At 37.3% G+C, this 19740-nt stretch overlaps 1 protein-coding gene across 4 annotated transcripts in view; it reads left to right on the forward strand.

The window, feature by feature from the left end:
• The window catches only part of LOC131334062 (NADH dehydrogenase [ubiquinone] 1 beta subcomplex subunit 2), a 79383-nt gene extending 60368 nt beyond the window's left edge, over positions 1-19015 (forward strand). The window contains exons 1-5 of one of the 4 annotated variants that reach the window (XM_058368933.1): positions 3287-3291; positions 15062-15193; positions 17843-17888; positions 17995-18057; positions 18717-19015. In XM_058368933.1, the coding sequence (XP_058224916.1) occupies positions 15081-15193; positions 17843-17888; positions 17995-18057; positions 18717-18728 (234 nt within the window). In that variant the 5' untranslated portion in view covers positions 3287-3291; positions 15062-15080 and the 3' untranslated portion in view covers positions 18729-19015. Of the gene's footprint in view, positions 1-3286; positions 3292-15015; positions 15194-17842; positions 17889-17994; positions 18058-18445 lie in introns of those variants that run through there. The other 3 variants (XM_058368932.1, XM_058368931.1, XM_058368930.1) reach the window with 3 other exon arrangements.
• The last annotated feature ends 725 nt before the right edge of the window (positions 19016-19740 follow it).

Genomic DNA, 19740 nt, shown 5'->3' on the forward strand with positions numbered 1-19740 from the left:
AGTCTGAAAATATTTAATAAATTACCAATTAATTATTTAGTCGGCAAATGTAATTTATTATTGGCAAATTATAGCTTTTACCAACTAAGTATTTAGTCGGGAAATATAATATTATATATTTTAAATCTAATTCTAAAATGTGCTTTGATTTTTTTTTTTGGGTGATTCACAATAAATTAAAGTGTAGAGACCCGAAAAATTTTAATTATTGAAATGTTTATTAAATGCCTAATGGAAAAAATAGGATTTAAATGGTGGTTATTAGAATTAAGGATTGAAGTGAGAGAATAGAAGATTGAGGGAGTATGTGTGTGATTAAAAGACATAAGAGTATATAAAGTGGGTATATATGTGGTGTGTAGGAGATCATTTTCTCTCATTCCTCTCTCATCCGTTCTCTCTCTCTCTCTCTCTCTCTCTCTCTCTCTTTCAGCCAAACCTCTCTCTCTCTCTCTTGCTCACTCTCACAAAACTCCACCTTATACCTCCAAAACCTTAAAGATCAACCTTCATTCGACCTTCCAATCGCGTTCTTAGGCTCGAAATTCCTTGGGTTAAGCTTGGAGGAGAAGATTTCGGTTGATTTCAAAAAGTTTGGAGCTAGGGCTCATTCGAATCTCTTGAGTTTCGCTCCTTGAATTGAGGTAGGGATTTTTAACTTTCTATGTATGTTTATGAGTTGATTTGGTGTCCAAAACTTGCTTTGGATCGTTGTTTGGAAGCCTTGTGTTTGCCCTTGAAAGCTGTCAATTCGTGCTTAAAAACCAAGGTGCTACATGTACCAGCGTTTATCTCGGTACATGTAGCAAACCCAGATTTCTTTGATTTCGTTCATTGGGTACATGTAGCGCCCTTAACTGCTACATGTACCAAACTCAAATTGCATCTTCTGTTCGCTGGGTACATGTAGCGCCCTTAATTGCTACATGTACCAAAATCCAGATTTTTCATTCTGTTCGCTGGGTACATGTAGCATCCTTAACTGCTACATGTACCAAACTGGAAATTTCTGAAAAGTTTTCCCCTTCATGGTCTGGAACCCCCGATTGCTTCTAAACCCCTTTCGGATACTTCCAAACCTATCTCAAGCATATTCAATTAAATTCCTACGATTGATTGATGTTATCTTTGGTCCATTGGTCTTCCATTAGTAAGAAACGAATAGGACATTGCATGGTTAAGACTTCGTAAAAATGCATCCTATTAATTGTTGGTTACTTGTGAATGTTTGTGACTCGTTTGTGATATTGTTGATATATTGTAAGATGTTTCTTGTTTGAGTGTGATCATTTGGAAGTCTTCGCTAGCATAGTGAATAAGAAAGTAATATGTGTCGGAAGTTGCGGTAGAGAGTCTCGTAACGCAAGGAGTGGTAATACGGAGACTCAAGTGGGTCACGTAACGCAAGGGGTGGTAATACGGTGATCCAAGTTGTTAGGGTTCACGTAACGCAAGGGATGGTAATACGATAACCTTCGTGATGTTATACGGTAACGCAAGGGGTGGAAATACAGATGGTGGGAATTGGCGATAGAGTGTCGCGTCGAGATTGCTAGAGTTGTTAATGTCTTGTGAACTAGTTGGCATATTAAGACAAAGGCACGTCTTAGAATGATCTTATTGGCATTCTTGTGAGTTCGTTGTTGACCATTGATTGAGCTGAATCTCTTGACTTCATTCCTTCTACCCGTATCATTATATTCATACATAGAATTGGTAGAGATTTTCCTACTAGGCTAGTGTAGCTCAACCTAATCTTTCTTTTCAGGTTCAAACGCTGGACAATAGCTCGCATGCAATGTGTGCTTGAGAATGAAAGACTTTTTGGAAGATAACCTCATGTAGTTACTTAAACATCTTTGTAATTGACTTTCTTTTGATAAAGATGGCTCTGTAACTATTCATTCAAGAATTTCCTTTGACAAAACCTTTTGAAACTTGTCAACTTGTTCGTACTCGTACTTAAGTTTATTTGGGGCCGGAGTGCCAAAGTTGTAAATCTTTAAACTTGGGGACTTGTTTGTAAAGTTAAACAGGTAGGAACTCTTTTGGGTATTATTTATCTTATGCAAGGACCCTTTATTGAAATGAATTATTTATTTATGTTGAAAATCGAGGGCATGACATAAAGTAAGCAACATCTATTCACCAATCTACTGTAATCAAGTAAGGAAATTGAAGTACAATTCATTCATAACTTCCATAAATAAATTGTGTTCACCAAAATACTCAATAAACGGTATCCGAATTCGCATAGTACGTAGTACAAAACAACAAAAAATCATACCACGAAAAGTGTACGTAGGATCAAACATATCATATCCAAGCCCTAGAGCGCAAAATAATAGGAAAGTTCAATAGCGAGAAAACTAAATTATGGTAGAATCCACGGCAAAAATCCAATTTCTTCATATACAGTCCTTAACGAGATGTCAGATACTCCAATATCTGTGAAAAAAAACAAAACACAATAATAAGACCTATGATATTGGTACAAACTTGACAATGGTATATCAAGGGAAGAAAAGAAACCTAACACCATGATATTGATACATGCACATACAATAACATTTTTTGAGTATGGGTATAAGAATGAAGAGAGCCATCTAATTTGTAAGTTCAACAACTATATATATACGTTAATCTTGCTATTTTATTCTTCCACCAGAAGTAACCAAATGTTTGTTTTATTATATCAAAATATTGTCATGCTCATCTATACTACTTTTTTTAAATGTACGAAAATATTTTCTACTCTTATGTTCCAAAAAAAACCCCTTGAACTTGCCCACCCCAGGCCCCTTCCCAATCGACACAAAGTAACACTCCAACATAAACGATACAAACCCCACGCCCATTCCTAACCGACACAATGCAACACTCCAACGTAAACAATACAAAACAACCCCTCCCCTGGCCTCCAGAAAAAAAGCATTACACCCTCCCTCCGTCAGCCCGTTCTCCTCAATTGCCTAACTCCGCTAGCCGACAACCAAGGCTCCAACTACAAAAACATAATGGACACAACTCAAGTGCATTTCAACAGAGGCCAAGACAGGTAAGGCATGTATTCAACTTTTCTCCTTCCTTTGATTGCAAACACTTACCCCCTTCCCCCTTCCAAAGACACCGACCACCATTGTGAAATTGAAGACGGCTACGACAAGTTATGGATTTAAGCAGTGAGATAGCTAGCCATGGCTTCAATCGGAACCCTAGATTCACATAAAACCAGGTGGTGATTGAGAGAGGGAGAGAGGCGTGGAGAAATCGCCCATGGCTGGAGAGAGAGAGAGAGAGAGAGAGAGAGAGAGAGAGAGAGAGAGAACCTAGCAGGAGCCAGGTGAGCGAGAGAGAGATAGTTAGAGGAGAGCAAGAGAGAGACAGTCAGAGGAGAGAGGAGCTGGAACGATGGTGGTTGATTAAGATGGAGATGAACTGATTGACGCAGTGAGGGAGATGGGGGAGCGTGTATAACTAGATGAGTTTTGATAAGGTGTAACGGTTTAACGGTGCCGTTTCATGTTAAAAAAGAGTTGCCGACTAAGACTAACTAGTTAGTCGGAAATTACCCAAGTCCCGCCATTTTTTTTGGCGAAAATTTTCAGTTTGGCGCAAAAAAACATATCTTCCCCATCTAAACATTAATTAGTCGGTAATTTGTTTATCTTGGCCAACTAAATATTTAGTCTGGGAATAATTCTTTTAGTTGGGAACCCTTTTACTGAGTCCAAAAACATTAAAGTCTTATAACACACAACGTGAGCCCCACTTGAGATTTTTTTGCGCGATTAGAACCATTTATCTTCTCTAATATTATCGGTTAAATCATTCTTACTGAAATTACAGTTGATCGTTTTCCATTAGACAATTGATCGAACAAAAAATACTGTTTTTCTAATGAATTCACGTCTCGATAAAAGGATATTCTAAACCTGATCGAGCCGCAAATTCACGAGAATAAATAATTCAACAAGTGCAACAAAATCAACGGTCTTGATCTTCAAGTTTGTCTCGCGATCTTGTGTCTACTGCAACAACAAGTACAACATAAGACTTAGTTAATTATCAAATGTATCAAACATATATATAGTTAAGGTAACTGCCGAGTCATTATTTATAATGATTGATCTGAACCGTTAGGATTTCACATCTTACTTATTATAACATTGTTACTAAAATTGGAGATCATTTGGTATTGGCGACCACATTATCGAAAGACATTTAATGTGTCCGGAGACGTTTAAGTATTATAGTGAACTAACCAAGCCCCACCTGAGGTATTTTTTCACGATCGAAATCATCTATCTTTAACGTAATATGAATTTGAACATTCGTACCAAGGATGAAGTTAATCGCATATGGATATACACTTTAATCGGACAACAAAATTCTTTACATTTAAGAATTTCTGTGTTGATAATGGGGCTTTTTTGGGCCGATTGAGCCAAAATTTTACGAGAATCTCATGATTAAGAAGGGAAAAAAAATGAGCGGTAGTGATCGGAAAGGTTGCAGCGTGATCAATGTAGTTGGAACAAATATTTCGTTTCTTTGAAATTTTTAAAAAAGAGGGAAAAAATGATATTCCATGACTAAAATATATTTAGTCGGAAAAATGTAATTTCATTTTCTATTTTATTCAATTGGGAAAAATAAATTTTCCCTACTAAATTTTACTTTTAGTCGACAAATAAAATAATTACCGACTACATTTTGTTTAGTCGGCATTATTTTTATTTCAGATTAAATGTATTTGATTTTTTAATTCAGATTAAATGATATTACCCAACTACAATATTTAGTCGGAAAAATGTACCTTCATTTTCTATTTTATTCAATTGGGAAAAATGATTATTCCCGACTAAATTTTACTTTTAGTCGGCAAATAAAATAATTACCGACTACATTTTGTTTAGTCGGCATTATTTTTATTTCAGATTAAATGTATTTGATTTTTTAATTCAGATTAAATGATATTACCTAACTACAATATTTAGTTGGCCAAAAATCCCCCCATGACGTGCGAAATTTCTTCCTTCGCGCCACATGCTTAGCGACTAAAACATAATTTTAGTCGGGGAAATAGTGTTTCGGCGACCAAAATTATTTAGTCGGTGATAGTTTTACTTTTTTCCGATTAAATTGTAATTAGTCGGCAATGATGTAAATATTTCCGACTAAATTTTATTTAGTCGAGAAAATTAGTCGGGAATTGTGTAATTTCTTGTAGTGACTAGCATTGAATAATTCTCTCTTTAATTAATTTGAGCTTCTTAAGTAAATCTTAACATGAGTACCTGTAGACACCCCATTCTGGACTACCCAGATAACGTTATTTGTCGATCCCTTATTACCCCAATGATGATTATAGTCGAGAACAGTTTGAGGACGAAGGTGTGTTTGAACTTTGAGCGTCCCGAACCTCTTTCAAACCTTTCAAACCAGAGCCAAACGGCCCCGGCAAAACCCAACTGGCCTACGCCAGTACATTGGTGACGTACGCCAGTTATCTGCCATGTGTCAGTCATCGACCATGGGCCCAGCTTTTATTGGCGCACGCCAGTTAGTTAGTGGCGCACGCCAGTCAAATCCAGTCAAATCAACTTTATTCAGCCACATGGGCGGGACTTTTGTGCCACCCTGACGTCGGCCACAGTGTCCCTGATGATTTCATTCGGCGGGGGCGTTCCCTCTCTCTCCTACACCCCCCATCAACTAGTCCCATGCATTTAATGCATTGAAGGCTCCATTTTCACTTAAGGCCAGCCAAACATGGCCTTATCACCAGACTGATCTCAGTCTCTCTCCCCTATAAATACCCCCCTTGCATTCATTTTGCAAGGGGTTAGCCTCATTAAGAAACATAAAGCTCCTTTCTCCTCTCTTCTTGCTCTTCTTCTTCTTCTATTGAAAGAGAAAGGAAAGAAGTCTACTTCCATACACCCACTGATACTCAGCCACTATACAGCCTCCATCTTCAACCTCTAAAGCTCAACACAACCTTCAAACCTCAATACCAAAAGGTATACCACCTTTACGTTCTTTTCTATTTTCGACCCCTGAGGGGAACCAGTAAGGCCCAGGCTGGTAAATAATACTAGTCCTGGCCTTAAACTAGCGAAATACAACAATCGTATGAGACGGAATATGGCGCACGCCAGTACGCCTATGCCGTACTCCAGTAATGGCAGAACGAGCACCACTGGCGTGGGGATCATAGATCACTATTTCTATCATCTTATCTTTCTGTCAATCACCCTTTGCATGCTAAATAACCAATTTACTGCTTTCTGTATGTTTAGAACTATTTAGATATAGTAGTTATTGCTTACTCTTTGCTTGTTTAAAAGGCCTCTGGGATCCTTTTGGTCATGTTCCAGAGCCCAGATGATGCAAAGCCAAGCATTGGATCAAGGTCAAAGTGGCGTACGGCTATCCATGAGTGGCGTACGACAGTTTGCCCCAGGATCCAGTGGCTGGCCCTTGCATCTTAGCTTAATCTTGACCTCTTTCATGTCCCCGCTCTGTTTAGGGGGTTTCTTGTCTATTTTCATGGCTTCAAGCCATCTCATCTGTCTGTAAGTATATATTCCGCTTTATTTAACTGCATGGTTTGTCCTGGGTGTGCGCTGGTCCCTTTCCAGAGCCCAGAGGGTTGAAAACAAAAACTGAGTAAACAAACAAGTGGAGTACGCCACTTATGTTGTGGCGTGCGCATGTTGTATCAGCATGCAGTGGCTCGGCCAGTGCATGCTGACACAGAATTTGCTCGCGCCCCTGCAAGGCAGCGTACTTCAAATTATCCAGTTTGCTCAGTGCTTGTTCTCAATCTATATTTAGCATTGCAATCAAGTCATCCATAAATATTTTGCCACATCAATCACAACTTGTTATAAGTTTTAACCCCCGTTAACTGTTCCCCCGCCCTAGCTGGCTAAGAAATGATCAAATGAGAGAAAAATGCAAACGTTTCATAAAATGCCCGAGTAGAGACCGATCTCCGGATTGGGCGAGAGGGGTGCCATAAAACCCTTCCCCTCTCGTAACTTGGCTCCCGAACTTCAGATATCGAAGGTGACGACGGACCAGTCTACATGCCCTTTTCAAAATCAAACAAACGTGACAAACGTTCTCGAGTTCGGTTCCTTGGGTGTTTTCACCGCTAAAACCCGAGTGGCGACTCTGAATCGAAGCGTTTCGCCGCGCTTTTCCAACAAAAAAAGGGCCGCACCCAATTTCACTAATCGAGCATTTCCGGGTAGCGTGCCCACAGTACCAAACCATGCATGGAAGTATATAATGTGGATATGAGAAAGTTATGTCTAAGCCATAAGGTTGACCTTGACACTTTGGCGAGGAAAGTCCTATTTCGGACAGTCAGATTTTCGCTGAACAATAGAGTCTCGGATTTTTTCAATCACTCTTCGTTTTCACGTCATATTTCATTTTTATCATATACAGTTTTTGAATATTTGGAATATTTCTTGTTGCTTTATTCAGATTTGGTTATTTTTCATACAAACCCTTAACCTAAAAAGAAGGAAATGTTAAGGATATGATTTTTGTAATGAATATTGGGTCAAATTGATTCATGATAAGCACCCGAGAATGTAATGTAGGGTGCGCTAGTGTTTAGTTTTAGTTTAATTTAATTACTAATTAGTTATTGTTAACGTTGTTTGCCTGTAGAGTGTTCTAGTCTGTTTTATAGATGAATCGCCAAAACAGGGGAGTTTTCGATGCGTAAGGCATGTCATTGCCCGAGCAGAACCAGAAATGGCCAAGGCAGAAGCTGGATGGCCAAGGCAGAACCTGATTTGCCCAAGCAGAAAGTAGATTTGCCCGAGCAGAACCAGATTTGTCCGAGCAAGAGGCAGGCAGCAAGGCAAAGGATGACGGCCAAGCATCGAGCTAACCATCTCGGCATCGATGTCAAGGAAAAAGTTCCATCGATGCCGAGACCCTTAGTGGTCCAGTCCCCTAACCAGCTCGGCATCGATGTCAAGTCTTACAGTCCATCGATGCCGACCCCCATAGCAGAGCACTCTAAGCCCGTTGCCATCGATGCCAAGGGACTTAAGAGCGAATTTTCTGAGCATCTTGGGAATATTCCAGGCGAGGATCCCCGGAGTATAAAAGCTTATGTCATTGTTTTGTACAAACAAGTAGATTTAGATTCGCTTACATAATTTTAGATCTAGATCTAGATTTGTAGTTGTTCTTGAGTGTTCTTCATTTTTCAGTTTTGAATATTTCAATTTCTGCCCTTAGTTGTTAATTCTTGTTATTGTTGCCTTAATTAAAGTTGTTTATTTTCTCCCGATCTATCATAATCTCTAGTTTATTTCAAGTCTTGTTATTTCATTATGATAGCTAGATTTTTGCTTGCTCCTATCTCTCTAGATATGGGTGAGTAGTTTTCAAGGTTAGGTCATGGGATGATTAGCATCTCATGGCTTGGGCGAAAATTGCATTTTGCTCCCAATAAAGCTTTAAACTTTGATTTGAAAATTGATGTGGGGTTCGGATTTGTTTGACAAATTACCGAGGTGTTAACCTCTTTGATCATGTGTAGGTGGGAGCATCGCCTACCCACCACACATGATGCTTAGAGCTCTGTCGCTCGAGGTATTTGCCAAATGAATTCTAGAGCTAGCTTGGTTCTCAAATCATTTTATCTTCTGATTTGAGAACTATAATCAAGTATCTTAAATTGTGTAGTTGGGTGAAGAGTGTGATTTAGCTTGAGTCTTGAGTGCTAATAATTCCTAAACCTAACCTATCTTTTCTCTAGTTAATTTGTTTTTAATTTAGCCTTTTATTTCCACCGTTTAATGTAAAACAAAGTTGGTTGTCTAAAAGTCGAAAGCCCTTACTTGCATCTACAAATCCGATCAAGCCATATAATTATTCCCTTGAGTACAATCCCGGATTTCCGGTTTATTATGCTTCAATCGACGTGTTAAACCCTACGCTTGGGGTATTATTCCACATTATCTTGGAGAACGAAGCAATTCATAAAAGATAAACAAGTAGAGTCATCTTGTCTTTTATTCGGTATGTGCTGTTGTTTCAATGGAAGAGATTAGGTATCCTTTTTTGTTGAATTTTGTCTATTTTGTTAGTAGGGTAGCGAATTAGCTTCTTCTCGATCTTTTTTTTTGTATTTTAGAAGGATTCCTTTGCAAGTGCCGTTTAGGCCTTTTAAAATGATATGATCGCGATTAATCCCTTGTTAAAAACACAAAATACTTTTATAGCCCAAACATTCCAAAAGAAACCAGCAATGGGCAGATCAAAAAACATTGGGGCGATCAGAAAAGATAAACAAGAAGACATCCGGCCTGCTAATAACATCGATCATGCCACCAAAAGCATCAGGAAAAAATGTCGCAAAAATCCCTGATAGCACAACAAAGGCTTATACCAAACGACTTAACCCTGAGCCATTTTATCTTGTCAAATCAAATTGTAATTACTACATTAATACAAGCATTTTTTTTGTAATGCAGGGTGACCCAACCAGCTTGCGTGCACCTTGAACTAATCACTATAATACCTCTCACAACCGTTCCACATGCTTACGCATGAGGTGAGATACGAGATAGCCTCAAGAATTACTAACAAAAAAAATCAAATTTAAAACTTTAAAAGGGAACAAATCCTAAGTCTCATGCTATGACTACCTGGTCAACCCCCTTGGGGTTACCGGGGCTTAACCCAAACGACAACCCTGAGAGCATTTTATCTTATAAAATTGTTACTACAATGAAATTTTTTTTTTTAAAAGCATTTTGTGCTAATGACTTAAATTTCTATAGTTGGAATCTATTATCTATTCAGACAGCTCCTAAGAAGTTGTTTAACTTGGGACCCCAACAATTAAATCCTTGGGTCGAACAAAAAAAATTCATCAAAAAATGACTTAGATAATCGAGTTAATAATCAAAATTTTCTTCTATATCCTTTCTCAATTTAGTGAAATTCTCAAGTGCATGATCTACGTACCCTAGATCTCCCCCATATATCTAGAACATAATTTTTCAAAGGTATATAAATTCAAAATAAATACAAAATGAAAAAATGTAAATACAAGACTCCAATAATTATTATTGTTTCTATAATAGAGACATGATTGATATATCTTTATCTTATCTCATATCCACAAGGAGAAAATATGACTCAAAATTTTCTATAGCATTTATATATATATATATATATATATATATATATATATATATATTGATGTTATAATAATATAAAATCGATCTTATTTCCATAAGGAGAAAATATGACTCAAAAATTGATTTTGCGATGGCATCATGTCTCACACATTTTTACTTTTGTTGCTCGTTGTTAGCTTTTGTTGCTTATTGGAGTGGAGAAGGAATGAAGTAAGGGAGCTTAATTGCTTTTGGTTTACTTCTAGGAATGTGTTTACGTTTGTAGTGATCTCACACTCTCTGACGTTAGCTATAGCTAGCTAGGAAATTACTCCCTCCATCCACATTCTTTTGTTTCTCGCGTTCTATTCCAACTGAATAAAAACTTAATTATAACTTTTAATTGGTAATACTATTTATGTGCAATATAGATCTTATTTGATAGATGTCAATGAGCTCTTTTAAACGATGTTTGAAAAATCACCTAAAAATTTATAGATTGCAAAATATAATCAATTGAAAAGTAGCACGAACTCCCAAAAGGAACTAAAGAATGGGGATGGAGGGAGTAACAAAAATGTACAGTCTCAAGTCGCTTTAATTTAAATGCATGGACATTGGAAGAGTGATTAATTTTTTTTTTTTTTACATAAAAGAGTTGATTAAAGTATATATTTTGAGCAGATTCAAATATAAATTAACTTGCTCTCGTTTCTTGCCAACTCTTTGGTCTGTAGCGTCGTTTTATTTGTAATTCTTCTTATATCTCTTGTAATATTTTATTGTTATGAATGAAATGTTACTTTCTTTTGCCGATAAAAATAAATAGATAAACTTGTTCTCAAAGCGCGAAAGAGCCACCAACTTTCCTTAATTTGTCTTCACCATGCATGTGTTTTGAGTTGTTCAAATGATTTTTCCTTCTTCTTATCGAATCATCACTTCTTTTTGACAAAGTTCTGTTGTCGTTTGATGGTCTTGATTAACACTAATATAATATATTTTCCAAAAAAAGTGTTGCATGCATGCATCCGCATGTTCTCCTACAGGAGGGAGAGAGAGAACCCTTGCATGTTTTGTTTTTTTTCCCGGTTAAGGGTGCGTGTTCAAGTCAGTTTACATACACCTCAACTATTTCTCTCATCATGAAGCTAGTCAAAGATATGTCATCCAAGTCGGAAGAAGGGAATTCACAATAGATTTATCTCTTGTGACCCGACTCCAAGAGGTTTCAATATTCTTTCGTGGATGTCTTTATCAATCTCTTTGCACTTTTTACAGCCTCCAGTTTTTAAGCTTAAAAAGATTAAGACAAGGCTTGTTTAACCCGAAAAACACATGTTGAAGGCTTTCAAACAAAATTTGTGAATTGCATGTTCTCATATCAATAATTTGAGCTTTATTATCCGACCATACCATTACTTTAAGCTTAAATCAATGGTATAGTGCATCTTTTCCAAATTATGTATGAGCTCTACATGTATGTGAGAAGTTGTACTTGGTGTTGTGTTCGTAGCATTTTTGTAGTTTGAGATATGAAGGTTTTCTAGTTCAAATAACAAGTCAATTTATTAATGGGATTGGACAAGTTTTGGCTACAACAATGCCCTTAAATACTTTGCCTGCCCCATATCCCTGGCCCTTTCCAACCAACTATTGGGGACACCCGACAAGTATTTGTCGATTTCCTTTTCAATTGTCACTCAAATATATAGGGGTTTTGTTAATGTATGCCCCAAAGGCATATGTTAGTGCTCAATAAATGAGTTCAACTAACTCGATCCGATCCACTCACCTAGGAAATAGTAATAGTAGTTGGCACATTAGATGAACCGAAATGTTTTTTATATTTTTGACTCAAACACCGTACCCTTTTACTTCCTCTCCCCTTTGTTTTCATTTTCCCTCCATCTTTTTGCCCTTTCACATTTTCTAAATTTTTTCTTTCTCTAATTGTACTATCAATTAATGACTTTCTAATATTGTACTACTCCCTCCGTCCCTAAATAAGTGTCCGAAGCGCAAACCTAGACCTTCAAAAAAATGCATTTATTTTGTTTAAAAAATCAATTTTTTTTTTCACAAATCAATAGATAGCAATGAGTACTATTAGATTGTGAAAAAAAATTAAATATTTTAATGAAAAACATTCATATTTTGTAAGTCCTAGTTTTGCGCGGCGCCGGACACTTATTTAGGGACGGAGAGAGTATCAGTTAATATGTTTTGATTAATTTTTTTTATTAATCTACGTTTTGATGTTGTCCGTCATTGGGGACCTTTTTTTGGGCCGATCGAGCACGAATGGAAAAAAATATTCTACTAGTATGGATGGTAACCATTTGGTTCGGTCATAGGTAAAACAAAAACCACAATAACTGCAACCAAAATCGACAGTTTTCTTTTTTTCTAAACTATAACCCAAACTGTCGATTACCGGTTCGGTTTGATTTATTATTGAAGTTTGTGGTCAACATTTTTAATCACTCCATCTTAATCGACCAAGGGCAACAAAAAAAAATGTAAATAATAGTAAGTGCAATTAAAACAAGATCCATCTTTAAAACACAGACAAAATGACCATAGAGTTCACAAAGAAGAGAAGAGAGTGAATCCATAAAATTTAAATATACTAAAAATATTCAACAACAAAATAACATAAAATGTCAACATAAAAATAATTAAGTAGTACATGTATAATAGAGTGAGATTTTCTGCAATTGGTGCAATTTTCTTCAATTATTTATATTTCTATATGAATTTGGAAAAGTGAAATAGGTGGGAATGAATGACAAATCTCGGAGGGAAGAGAATTTTATAGGCTATGGGTGCATTTGTGAGTTTCTTAGGAGTAAATGTTAAAGCAGGAATTTTTTGGTCCGGTTCGTAAAAGTTAATCTCTTCAAATGATCATAATTTATGACACTATTTTTTGTCTTGCATTCCCCTTAAAAGTGAGCCAAAAGAGGGAGTTATTATGTTCTTAGCATATGCCTTAGGGGCATACATTAACAAAACCCAATATATAGTATGTATTTGTTTGGAGTCTGATCCTGAGGTTTTTCCGTGTGTACGTATGCCCAATCCGTTGGATATATAGTAACCATGGAGTCTATACCATATCACCTGGACTTAATATACATTGAATGACCTATATCCACTTAAAGGAAAAATGACGGCCAATGACATGTTTTGATAATTAATACCCGTCCAGGACATTTTCAGCATTAACAATTGTTCTTAGCATGTCCTTAGAGGGTATCAATTATCAAAACATATCCTGAGCCGTCATTTTCCCCCACTTAAAAGACTAAGCCTTGTAAGTGGGGGAGGAATCCAATTGTATATTAAGATTCAACCTTGTTTCTTATTTATTCAATGTTGATATGTGACTTATCCTTTCACATATGTTGCTAACAGTATTAGACAAAAGAAGGAAGAAATAAAAGGTTAGTACATGATTTTAAAAAAGTAAAAAAAACTTTTAATAAAGGTTAGCCCTTGGGACTACTAGTGGGGAGACTTTGAATTCTTTTTGCATGTGATGCTGGTGATTGATCAGGAAGGTGGATAATTACTTTTATTGGTCAGCTATCAACATTATTAGTTTTTTTTTTTTCCTTTTTTGATGGTTAGGGGTGTTCAGATCAGCTTACGTAGACCTCAACTAATTTCCTCCCCGGTTTGATCATAGGTAGGCCACATGTCGAGACTAGAAAATTCATAAGAAATTACTTTCTCACAGTCTGACTTCAAGAATCAAACCCTATTGTATGGGGAGCAAACCACCGACTGTACCAATGTTAGGCCATCTACAGTGGTATAATCAAAAGTAAATTATTTTTAAAATTAACAATGTTGATGTAAAAAATGGCTCACAATGGTATAATCAAACTTAGCAACATTCTTAGAAATAATCAAATTTTGGACTTTGGATAACCAAAACTAGCAACCTTTTTCAATAATCAAAATTTGTGGATCAAACACCGTATAAGTTAATTGGTTCCAAAATTGTTTACACGCATGTTTCAAATGATATTTTCTTCTTCGCCTGCTCTATATCTCATTCTCTTTACCCACAAACTGTTTCTCTTTCTTTCCCTCCAAAAGCGAAGCTCGTATCTTTCGATCATCTACAATTCAACTCATTATTGCTGGATTAAGGTATTTCACTTTTTTTTCCCGTTTCTATTTTATTCTTTTTTCGTTCCTCTCCCTGTGGTTGAGTACATGAAGAACCTTGCATTTTTTTCCAAATTCAAGAGCACATCTGATTTTTTTTTTTTTGAGTACATGAATTTTTTTCCAAATTCATAATATGAGGGATGAAAGTCACCAATTTTCCCCAAAATTAAGGAAGGTACGTAAACGATATATTTTTGCCAAAAAAAAAATGTAATGGAGGAAAGTGATCAATGGTGGAAAACATAGAGAGAGAGAGAGAGAGAGAGAGAGAGAGAGAGATTGTAGTGGACCCCTTATTTTGGTTATGGATTAAAAGTAACCATTGTGGACCTCAACATTGTTAAGCTTAGCAACTTCTTAAATCGATAATCAAAAGCTGATGTGTCAACTTTTGATTATCCATTTTTGATTATACCACCGTGGATGGCCTTAGGCGCTATATTATTAGTTTCTCTCTCTCTCTCTCTCTCTCTCTCTCTCTCTCTCTCTCGGAAAGGGAGGTTGTGAGGTCCAATGGGCCACTTTGCCTAGCCTGAAATACCAGGTCCAGCACAGGCTGCACAGCAGATCCACTCTAACTACGCAGGCCCGATATATGGGTTTATAGGCCCATCTGATGATGGGCTTCTAGAAGCCTGATATTGGGCCTCTTGGTTTTCTCTCTGTCGATTTTACCTCAGATTACTTCTGGGAGGAAGTCGCAGCGACCGGAGAGAGAGAGAGAGAGAGATGGGAGGAGGACATGGAGGAGACGGACCGAGCACAACATACAAGGGTTTAACATTGCCTCACCCTAAGCGATGGCATACTCTCACTGGAAAGGGCATGTGTGCTATGATGTGGTAACCTAATTTCACTCCTCTCTCTCTCTCTCTCTCTCTCTCTCTCTCTCTGTCGCACGTTATTCTTCTCAATTATCTATCTGAACCACACAAAAAAAAAAAAAAAACTTTTTTTAGCTTGATCGTCGATTCGTGCTGTTGTCGTATCTGGATTTGATTGTTGATTCATGTATGTTATGACCTCAGATCCGCGTCCTTTACTTTCTTAGGGCTTGTAAATCTAATTTAGGCTTCAATTGGATTTGAATGCGATTAGTCCAAGATTGTTGGTTTTAGGCAGATTTGTTAAGTTTCTTGGTCGGGATTCTCTATGCCTTTATTACTTACTAATTAAATCCTTTCATTCTAGTGGTATGAATAACTAGTTTGCGTTTAGGTTTGAAATGGAAGTGTAGATAGTTCGGTTGCGACTATATGATTTTTCATGAGCCTTTCTGGTGTCAGTTGCAAGATGCTGCAACTCATTCTCTTGGAATGCTCATCCTGACATGTGATGAATGTAATCGTCATTCCATTCCTCCCCAAAGTCATTCAAACTAATCAGACAGTACATAAACAGAAAAAATTTCCCTTTTTTATATATGAATTGCCAAATGAGTGTGAAGTGGTCAAAGATAATAATGGTTTGAGGTACCACGGGCAGTTTTCGAATATGTCATGAAGAATTGCTGTAATGAATCTGTTGAGAGAGGCCTATTAGGGGAATTTTGAATCGTCAACTTGAAGTATATGCTAATGGCCCCCGCTAGTGTACGGTGGGTTGATGGTCCTCCAAGATTATTTGAGGTGCGCGTAAGCTGGCCTAGACACTTGGTTATCAAAAAATAAAAAAACTTGAAGGATATATGCTTATAATCCTCATAATAAACATGGCAGGCAAGGCATTTTCAGAAATCCAAATTTTGTCATCTATGTTGCCCTGGAAAAGTAACAAGACTCTCAAAGAGAAAACAAGTTTATACTTTTTTGGGTAATGCTTCAAATAGCCCAAGAAAAGGCAGACTTGCTTGCTCTGTTTGTAATCAGCAGGATATCAGCTGGATCTATTCTCTACTTAACCCTATTTGACCTCCATTCTTAAGGTAGACACTAATAAGAAATGAGCTAAATAGAGCTCCTCAGATTACGGATGACGAAATTCAATGGATTGCATAGAGTTCTAGGAATAGTACTTTTGAAGATACAGTCTAGGATCTCTCTGTGACAGTCCATATTTTGAAGAAGTGAACAATTAGGTGTACAATCTGAGGTAAAGAAAAAGGAGCAATAAACAATTTAGTTGAAGAGGTCTTGGAGCCAGAGCGTGCTGGTGCTGGGAGAAGGAATATCGGTAAAGAAAGTCTGAGCAGATCTGTTTCTCCAGTTGTGTGGACTAAAAGTGCAGAATCTCTAAAACCAATGGGGTATGTGTCCCTGAATTAAAAGAATTAAATGGATCGTGTACTTTAGGGAATTCTTTGCCCTGACAAGATTTTGACCTCCAACTTGAACTGTTGGGCAAGGGCAACACCTGCAAGATTCCCTCGTAGTTTCCGATTAAATGTATTTATATCTCCTGTTTTCAACATATTTTTGCAATTTTTGCCTATTTAAAAACACTACTGTTCCATAGCTGCTACCATTCATCTCCTTTCTCACTTTTAGTAAACTATATGTAGTGTCAGATGTTTGTATGTTAATGTCACATTGAAAACGAGGTACTACTGCGACGAGCTTGTTACCTCTGAAAGCTATGTTTTTGATGTTGGAGTTGTTCTTATGGAATTACAGACTGGCCAAGTATCAATTAGCAGAGATGCAATTGATGGAACTAGTCAATACATTGAACACGATTCTCTGGTGGAATATGTAGATGAACATCTAGATGCATGCTAGAGTAGTGCTTAATTGATGACACCTCTCACACTTCTTCTCCCGGTGCTTTCTAGAGCAGTGCCTTATGCCAGGAAGGTCTCCATGTGCTCTGGAAGGGACATGGTGTAGCATGACCCTTGGCTATCAGTTAGGTCTGTAAGGATTTTTCGGGGGCATCTGACTGACTCTACATGCAATTTAGGGAGAGATCAGACAAGACAGAGAAAGGTAGCAGTGGAGTTAGTTCGCAGAAGGGGGAATAAAAGGTGGTGTTTGGTTATGAAGGTCGATGATGTGATGGGTGTTTGGTATTGGGGATAGCATATACACTTCTATCTTTCCCATTAAGAGGAAAAGGTAATTGTTGGTATTTAGTTTCTCAGAATTGCTGCATTGGCCAGTTCCCCTAAATGCTTTAAATTTGACTAACGAGAGGTCCCTTCATCTAGTGTAAAAAGCAAGGGAGGATAATATAAGTTTTGGGAGGTACCCATTATTGTTGGGTCTTTGTTATTATCTCAGACAAGTAATAATTTCGAAACCAAGTATCAATGCCAGATAAAATAGACAGAAAGGAAGAGGGGGCAGCCCTTTGCGCAGCTTATGAAGTTGAGGATTTAAAGGTTGCATTTTTTCCTTACATGATTTTTCTTCGGTGTGTTTTTCTTACATGTTCAGCTGACAGTTGCAATGGTTTTGTTCCTGTTTTGAATCCACATCCACACCCTCACCCAGTTTGCATTTCCAATCCAGCAGGCTCACTTACTGAGAATATGTGTTGGTGTCATGTTTCAGGTTTTGGGTTTTCTATAGGGCTAAGCAAGATGGTCCTGTAGTCTTGGTGAGCTTTCGTTTTCCATTTTCCTCTTGTTGTTATTGTCCAAATGTTATGTAATGTATTCTTTTTCGTTGTTTTGTTTTCCCTTAATTGGTCTCTTTGTTCTTAGGGTTGGCGACACCCTTGGGAAGGCCATGAAGATCATGCCGATGACCATGGGCATGGCCACGAGGTAATTTGCATATGTTCAATTGTTTCACCTTAGAAAAGGTCAAGTGAATGTTGAGCCTGTAAGAACCACTTAATGCAGAAGAAGCTCATATTGTTTTCATTTTCTTATTAATACTTGAAACCAGAATAATTTTCTTATGCTCACAAGCACAAGAATAATTCTCTCTGATCCGTCTCGTTAAAGAAGGACTTTGTCTTGTTTTTCAGGATCATGTATGAATAAAGAATTCTAATCATGCAAAACATCAACAGCATATGGAGTTGATAGTTCAGCGTCTCCGTAGGCCTAGAAGATAATTGAATCATCCAAACATAACTCTCTTTAAAATGCTGACTGTACAGATATTCATCTTAAGTTGTGGCTAAATGAATTGGACTTCTTTCTATAGGTCTAGTATGCAGCTTCAAAGTCGATTCTTCTTCTTCGCAAGCTTTCCTTGGTTCTCTTTCTTCAATTTGTTGTACGGTTTGTCATGCAATGCATTTAGATACTAATGGTTTTCAACTCAAAAAGTCTTTTGCAAATAACTTTTAGGTACATAAATAGGATGGTTGGTTAGTCATACGTTGTGGTTGTATTTGATGCATTTGTATGACATGTTTGTCATTCTGGATGACTCTCTCTCTCTCTCTCTCTCTCTCTCTCTCTCTTGCTTTCAGGCATCCCATTGAGAAGCTGAAACTGGTAAGCATATGGTGCTCTGCCAGTGTGTTGCTGTTATGACCGAATATGTTGAACATCTTTGCTGAATTGTGTTCAATAAAGTGATAGTGAAGATAATTTGTCGGGAACATGATGTATTTTTACTGCTGTCCAGACTCTTGTTGACGTACTTGCTCATGAGTAGCTACAGTACTCTGTCTTGTTTATTTTCTTGAGAATCATTTCTATGGAAATGGTATGAACTTGTAAAATCATTGCTATAGAAGTATGCGCAACAAGATACCTTATATTTTCAGTGATTTCCACACTTTCTCGCCGAAGCGGGCATGCTAGAGGTTAGAAATGATAGTTGGAAGCATATTTCTTGAGAATCATTGCTATGGAAATGGTATGAGCTTGTAAAATCATTGCTATAGAAGTAAGCGCAACAAGATACCTTATATTTTCAGTGATTTCCACACTTTCTCGCCGAAGCGGGCATGCTAGAGGTTAGAAATGATAGTTGGAAGCATATTTGGTGGCCATGTTAATGGGGCAAGCTATGATCATTTTTGACTTTGCTGAAACAGTAAATTTCTTGAATTTAGGCACCTTTCTTTACCCCCACAAACTCTTGATATATCCCTGCACGAACATCCTCATTAGAATTTCTCTATTTGAGTTCTCGTTAGGACTAGGCATTGACATGAGCTATACCAGTGACCCCAGAATAGCCATGGTTGTCTCTCTTAACTGCTCATCAATAACCATTACAAGTTTTCCGTTTATAGGTGATGCGTCGGAATAAGTGATAGATTTGCTCTTGATGCCTTTACCCCTTCAACATCTCATTCTTCAACTTCTTTTTCTGGAGACGACGAGCATCAAACTTGTTTTCACTTGTGAGCATCTTCAGCGATGACTTTTCATGGACCCCTTGTTGATGATGGATGAGAGGTCGTTGGAGAATCAGTGATAAGTGTATTAGCTGGTCGTTAATTCCCCTGGAGCATCAAAATCTATCGAGGGTATGGTTTCAGT

The sequence above is a fragment of the Rhododendron vialii genome, chromosome 7a, assembly GCF_030253575.1.
Source record: "Rhododendron vialii isolate Sample 1 chromosome 7a, ASM3025357v1".
NCBI classification, from domain to species: Eukaryota; Viridiplantae; Streptophyta; class Magnoliopsida; order Ericales; family Ericaceae; genus Rhododendron; species Rhododendron vialii.